This window comes from Cyrtonyx montezumae, unplaced genomic scaffold, assembly GCF_038088225.1.
Source record: "Cyrtonyx montezumae isolate F1298 unplaced genomic scaffold, pur_monq_1.0 scaffold_5, whole genome shotgun sequence".
NCBI lineage: Eukaryota > Metazoa > Chordata > Aves > Galliformes > Odontophoridae > Cyrtonyx > Cyrtonyx montezumae.
In genome coordinates, this window is record NW_027072056.1 from 12,593,490 (window position 1) to 12,600,951 (window position 7,462).

At 44.6% G+C, this 7,462-nt stretch overlaps 1 protein-coding gene across 1 annotated transcript in view; it reads left to right on the forward strand.

The window, feature by feature from the left end:
- Positions 1-5,709, forward strand: part of MB21D2 (Mab-21 domain containing 2) — a 54,427-nt gene extending 48,718 nt beyond the window's left edge. Inside the window, exon 3 of the mRNA XM_065748413.1 lies at positions 2,016-5,709. Within this exon, the coding sequence (XP_065604485.1) occupies positions 2,016-3,280 (1,265 nt within the window). The 3' untranslated portion in view covers positions 3,281-5,709. The remainder of the gene's footprint in view (positions 1-2,015) is intronic.
- The last annotated feature ends 1,753 nt before the right edge of the window (positions 5,710-7,462 follow it).

Here is a 7,462-nt window from a genome sequence, read left to right on the forward strand (position 1 = left end):
CCAACTATTTATAGAACACTCTATGCTTATTCTAAATATATTTTCCTCAAGGGGACCTCATCTCAACCCCTTGCTCCACAGCTTAAATTGGATCAGCAATGCTGCTGTGATCTGTTAGCAAAAATTCCTTCTCTACCTCTCTGTCAGAGTTGCAGATGTTCCTGGGCCAGACCTTGAAGTACTGTGACAGGCATTGCTCAGGGGTTTGGATTTAAACTGCAGCCATCCAGGAAGAGAGCTTTTGGTGATGTATGACATCACTTCCAGCTTTTGGTGATGTATGACATCACATTGCTTGACTATTTTTATGTTCCTCCTTTGCTGATAGGTCAAGACTATGAGGATTGACTGTAGACTAAAACAGTGCAATACTTGCACTGTGTCAAGGTCAGGATTTAAAAGCAATATGTCAGTGCTGTCACCAGAAGTCTCTAGAAGTCATGTCAATTTGGGTACCCTTTAAAAATCTGGTCTTGGGGCAAGGAAGGAGTGACTGCTGCTTACCTGGCCTGCATGCTCCTTAGAGTAACATTGTTTACTGTTTATCTAAGCCTCAGGAAGTGTCTTTGAGGTTGAGAGAGACTCTTCTTGGTTATTATCCTTCAATGATGAATGGGGCAGCATGTGGAAAGATCACAAGATAGAATTAGCTCGGGACCTCGGGACTCTTCCTGCTTAGCACACCTCCACAGTGGTTTTCTTCTCTTGCAGCCTCTGGAGCTGCATGAAATGAAATGAGTTATATCCTTACCTGCCTGGCAGGAAAATCGGCCCAGCTCAGTGCAGCAAAACTGATGTGGTCCCGTGCTCTGGAGGGCAATGAAACTGGTGGAGTATATTTTAGGAGGTGTTTTACATGGAGGATTGTGCAGTAACCCCAGATATTGTCACAGGATGCATTTACCTGCACGCATACTCCTCTCCTTTCGGTCTCCTTGGCTCCCCCATGGGTGGGTACTGATCATTTGTGTTAGCATTTCACTAAGGATGAGTCTGCCTCCTGGGCTGACAGCTGGATGGGGAGCTTGCTTTGCTATGCTTCTGTCCAATTATTCCCACCAGTGTCTATCTAAGTTTGATTTCCTTGCAACGTAAGATCAATTTAAAGCCCAATTTGAACATCGTATGACGTGGTAATGTCTCAGCTGCTGCGTAGAGTTTCTCCTTAGTCTGCTGTTTCTGCTTTGTGAACAGACTACAGTGGTATATATAGAACAGAGTGAAAACTGGCTTTGTGCAACTGGTGCAGGCAGTGCAGCGTGACAGGAAAATGCCTGGTTTTTGTGATGAAAATAGAAATCTGTCATCATGTCTGTACTCTGGGGAGCTGATCAGATATATTATGGAATGATACTGTCACTGTAGCTTGACGAACTAATTTCAAAGCTGACTTCTATCCTTCCTGATAGTTTAACCAATCTCCGTTCCCCCATAAGATGTGGACATACTGCCCCTGTTCACATTGCCTTGTTAATCAGTAAACTGTAAAGTCTGACCTGCTTGAACTAATGCTTGTAGCTACACATTCACTCACACACAGACCAGCCCTCTGATGCCTATCCAGCTATTTTCTTATACTATATAGATAATAGGAACAGTGAGTCAATTAATTCAATGAATTTCACTTTTCTTTATGAAGCATTTGGCTACCATGGAAATGAGGAACATATGCTAAAAATCTGGCTTAGAGAGCATTTGAGGAGTTTAGTCCTCAAAGTTGCTGTGCTATGTTTTACTGGAGGGATTTGATTTTTTCTATTGCCACCAGTGTGATGTTTAGAATGGACCACACTCGTCCCCAGGAGCGCAGGGAAGTCCTGACCTGACTCAGCTGGGACTGAAGATGGACTGGTGCTGGGACCGGTGTGTGTTTATGTTTGCACTAACAGTGATGGGTACTCCTGCCTGTTTCTTTTCCTGCTGGATGTGGGATAGGTTATAGCCTCCTTTAAATCCTTTATCCCAAATCTGTTTGCCTTCTCATCAAAGGACTCCTCTTTCTCTCTCTTTTGCAGGCATGGTTCAGAAACTTGACCAGAAGCTGCCTGTAGCCAATGAGTACCTGCTCCTGTCAGGCGGTGTGCGGGAAGGCGTGGTGGACATTGATCTTGATGAGCTGAATGTTTACGCACGGGGCACAGACTACGACATGGACTTCACCCTGCTGGTGCCTGCTCTGAAGCTGCATGACCGCAACCAACCGGTCACACTCGACATGCGCCACTCAGCGCTGTGCCACTCCTGGTTGAGCCTGCGGCTGTTTGACGAAGGGACTATCAGCAAGTGGAAGGATTGCTGCACCATTGTGGACCATATCAACGGAGCTACCAATTACTTCTTCTCGCCAACAAAAGTTGCAGACTGGTTCTATGACTCCATTAGCATCGTCCTCTCTGAGATTCAGAAGAAGCCTCAGCGAGGGATGCCAAAGGTGGAGAAGGTAGAAAAGAACGGGACGATCATATCCATCATCTTGGGAGTGGGCAGCAGCCGAATGCTGTACGACATTGTTCCTGTGGTGTCCTTCAAAGGCTGGCCAGCCGTGGCCCAGAGCTGGCTGATGGAGAACCACTTCTGGGATGGAAAGATCACAGAGGAGGAAGTCATAAGTGGGTTTTACTTAGTGCCTGCGTGTTCCTACAAGGGGAAGAAGGACAATGAATGGAGGCTGTCGTTTGCCAGAAGTGAAGTTCAGCTGAAAAAATGCATCTCCAGCAGCCTCATGCAAGCCTATCAGGCCTGCAAAGCTATCATCATCAAATTGCTGTCCCGCCCCAAAGCCATTAGTCCATATCACTTGCGTAGCATGATGCTGTGGGCTTGTGATAGGCTACCAGCCAACTACCTGGCCCAGGAGGACTATGCCGCCCACTTTCTCCTGGGTCTCATCGATGATCTCCAGCACTGCTTGGTCAACAAGATGTGCCCTAACTATTTCATCCCTCAGTGCAACATGCTGGAGCACCTCTCTGAAGAAACCGTCATGCTGCATGCACGGAAGCTGTCCTCAGTCCGCTCAGACCCCGCTGAACACCTTCGAACTGCCATCGAGCACGTGAAAGCAGCCAACCGGCTGACGCTAGAACTCCAACGGCGAGGCAGCACCACCAGCATCCCCTCCCCGCAGTCAGATGGAGGGGACACCAACCAGCCTGACGACCGACTAGCCAAAAAGTTGCAACAGCTAGTGACTGAGAACCCGGGGAAGTCCATCTCCGTCTTCATTAACCCGGATGATGTCACAAGGCCCCACTTCAGAATTGATGATAAATTTTTCTGAGCTTTCCTCAATGTTTTGGGGGATTTTTTTCTTCTGTTTCATTATTTTTAACTACTTATGGCGTGCAAGTTTTTTCAGTTGATTTTCCTTGATGACTTAGTCTCTTGTTTTTTACATATCCAGCATAGATTGGATCTGTTGAGAACAATCCAAATAGATTATAACTCCTGGTTCTGCAGGACGGTGCAGATTTTGAAACAGTGTATTACAATTTCATATGCTGCTTTGATTTTTTTTTTTTTTTTTTTTTTTTTGAGGCACCCATCTGCATTTGTGAGTAGTTTCTAAAGGAGAACATACACCATAAACACACATACCAGTGTTAGGTAGAATTTTTTTTTCAAGCTTCCATAATGTATGTACGCTGTTGGGCCCCTGGAAGGGAGAACTCGCTTTCCGCTGTGTAGGAAATTCACCTGTTATTTTATTTTTTCTCCATGAGCTTCCATCACCCTAAAGAAATGAGAGACTTTGGGTTGGAAAGCACTACTGGTAATTCGATGAGGCCAAATCTAGTGGGCTGAAGCCCAGTTCATTTGCTCTTCACACTTTTCCTACCTGGGAGAAAGTTGACTTTAGAGATATTGATGCTTTTGGGGGGAAGAGTTGTTTCTGTTTTGATCTACCTTTTGAATGTAATTGTTCATAATTGGACCTTGTACAGTCCAGAGGGTTGTTTCTGCTGCTTTTCCATGCGGAATAAGGTTATGGAATGTTAGTTTTAGTGTGTGTAATTATTCAAAGCCTTATTTAAATTCTATTAAAGAACATACCATTATAAATGTTAATTGCACTAATGAAATCTCTGCCATTACCTCAGTCCTACTGTTTGTGTTTCTTTCATGAATTAGCATCTGTTATTAGGTACCAGTATTGCAGATTGTTCAAGGCCCTTTGGGTCTCATGGTTTCAGGTGATTTCTTGATTGTCTTTTGTGAAAGACTTCCTTATTAGCTCTGCAATGTTTGAGAAGTCAGATTTTTGCATTGGCATATTTCTTTGGATGCGTTATTGTGTGTTGCAGTGCATATTGCATTAATATGTATTGCATGTTGTTGAAACAGGTCTACCGTTAGATAAGGACATAATGCTAAAGAAGTGGTATGTGCAAAATGAATCAGCCAGATCTTGAATGAAGGAGCTGTCTTGCTTCTTTTAATGCATGTATTAGGCCTGATCCTTTATGGCATTTACCATTTCCATGACTCCTGTGGACTTTTCTGACTTACCATGGGGCATAAGAGATCTTACTTCGGTCTCCTGTTTGCAGAAATTGTTTGTATGTAAACTTGTAGTGTGACAGAACCAAGGGTTAGTCTGAGCCAAAAATAATTCCAAGTAAAATAATAATATCAAGGATAATAATTTCAAGGATCCCAAGTTCAAGGATAGAGTGGCTTTTTTGTGCCTGGCTGGCCAGTGACTGATATTTAGGCCTTAAATCAGCAATTTGGGCTTATTGATTTTCCCAGAGAAGCTGTTCTGATCCAAACTTGATGCATGTTTTAAAATGTGATTATTAGAGCAGGTTGAAGTATTTTTTAAATACGTTGACAGACAAATGAGGAGCATATCTAGTAAATTCTAACAGATAAAAATTGTGTATGAAAAATGTGTCACTTCTTTCTCCCAGCCTGTCTGGTAAAGAAACCAGGCTGGTGGAGCAACACACCAGCAGCTTTGGAAACTGCATTCCTTTGTCAGATGGCAGGGAGGTTTTGATACCTATCTAGTTCTCAAGTCATATCTTAAAATGAAATTTTGGCTCCTCCATCTCTCGGGCATACTTCGTTTCACTGCTGCAGCCAAGATGCTCACATTTACCCGAATTTACTGGTACACACTTAAACGAGCCTGAAGAAGCTCTCAGAAGTTGTTGGCTAGATGAAGTGGATGAGGATTTAACTTCAAAGCACAATTGGCAGTGATGGTGAGCCCCAGTGCAGCCGCAGTTACAGCCTGGAGAAGGACATGCATTGACTTCAGTGGAAGCAGAAGTCGCTGGCTCCTACCAGTGTGGCTATTGCCAAAGATGAATCTCTATGTAAACCCGTGTACCTGCCAGCAGAGGCAGGAGGACGTGCTGGGAATCCTCCCCAGGAGTGCCTGGAAAATGCAGATTCATTGAAATCTTCTTTTCCCCAGTCTCCAGGACTTCTGTCTGCTGGGAAAAGAGTCTGAGCTCCACGATGAAATGTCCCACCACCACATGAGAGATCTGCTCCACACAAAGCAGCAATAGCCTGGCAGGCAGAGCCCCTGGGAGCCCCAGTGTCCACCCCGGTGCTCCTGAGTTATGCAGAAACACAGCTCTCAGCCTTCCTCAAGTTCAACGTTCCGATGACCAGAAGTTTGGCTGGCCCATGTCAAGCTCTGGTGTGTGCTCCTTTTTGTTTTATTTTGTTTTGTTTTAATTAAAAAAACATTTTGAAAAGTATCCATCTCGTTCTTCCTGCATTATGAGGAGAAGTTGTGTGTGTGTCTTTGTCTGGGGAGCGTAAACTTGGCTTTCTACCAGATTGGAAAGCAGCTTTGCAGGTAGGTCTGAGAAAACCTTGTATCCTAAGCTGTCTGTCTTCCAGGGAGGCAGAATCCTAATCTCCAGCTGGTTTTGATTCTCAGTGTAGTGTATTTGCTCCGTTCCACGTACTAGCTCAACTAGATGAAGCAGGTTGCCAACACAGAGGTGGCATGAGCTTTGTCTGATCTTCTCCCTCTCCTGCTATTCCTTCTTGCTGTCTGGTAAGTGTTGGGACAGACTTTCAAAGTGCACAGATGTCAAATGGCTTAATGGCATAATTCTTCACTGCATCCTGCAAGTTTCAAGGGGACAGCAGTGTTTTTCCTATTGGGGAGTTCTTAGAAGTCCTTGTACAAGCATTTTAGAGCACCCGGCCCCATCGGGCATCCTGGCTATGGCACTGCTCTTGGTAGAAGCTGTTGTCTTTGCTATTTCTGTAGGTCTGGCTGGTAGCAGAGTGGGAGAAGTGGCTCACATGACTGGCTCTAGTTGTCACTTCTAGGAGACCCAGTCTACCCCAGGTATAGCAGAGCCTGCAGAGCTGGCAACCACCAGCTGGTGGGGGAGTACACAAGGTTAAAGGGAAAAATGCCTCCTTGCAGACCAAGAGTCAGAACTCCTGATGGTTGCATTGCTCTGCTCTCGAGGCTGTGACTGTTGCTTTGGCACAGGCTCCACGTAGCTTCATCCTCTGAAGACATTTCTGTAGGGGTTTATTTTGGTGTCTCACCAACCTGCTTGCTGTGTAATGATGAATGCAGATTGCAGCTGGGTAGCGAGGAGTGACCAGGAGGTGGTGGTTGGGGCTGGAGAGGCACAGAATGGAGTTCAAATCCCAGTTAAGTCCACTGGGACTTGAGAACATGCTTGAAACAAAGTGCGTGTTCTTTGCTGAACTGAACTGATTATGATCAGAATCAAAGCAAGCAGTCTGTTGTATTTTATTAAGCCATGCCTAATGCAGGCAACCGTGCATAGTGCAAGCGAATGTGGCAAAGGGAAGGAGGAAGATGTGCTTTGCTAATGATTATTTCTCCTTTTTTTTTTTTAACATTTGTACATTTGTTACCTAGAATAGAACAACAAAAAAAATAATCCCTCTGTTCCTTTTATAGGTTCAGCATGGGATACGTTTTGCCACTTTGTTTTGTATTGCAGTGAGTGTGCTGGAAAGGTCAGTGGGCGACTGAGAGCAGTGATGTTCAGATTCTCCTGACGTTGCTCAGTGATTAGAAATATTCAGCATGCAAATATCTTGTTCAACATCAGCAAGTACATCATCTCCCTCCTGCCAGCTTGCTTGGGGTGAGCTAATGGACTTTTAACATTATACAGCTGAGAGAGCTGCTTTCTCTAATAGCTCATGATTAAACTCTCCAGAAAGGAAGATAGCCATCACAGGGCAAAGGGTAAAAAGTGGGGGGTGAGGGTTGGAGTGGTAAGGTGCACAAAATAGGAGATATTAGAAAGCTGCTGGCCAAGGGGCCTTTGCTGATGTGTTGTATTTAGGGAAGTTCAGCTTTATATTTAGCACATTTTGTCTTTTGAGAACTGTCTCTCAAATTGAGCCCAGTTTATTTCCTCTGCTTTTAGAGTAGTGACAAATAGTCCTCCATCTCTTCTCCTTCCCCATTTTCCCATTTATAAACAACTATTTTGGG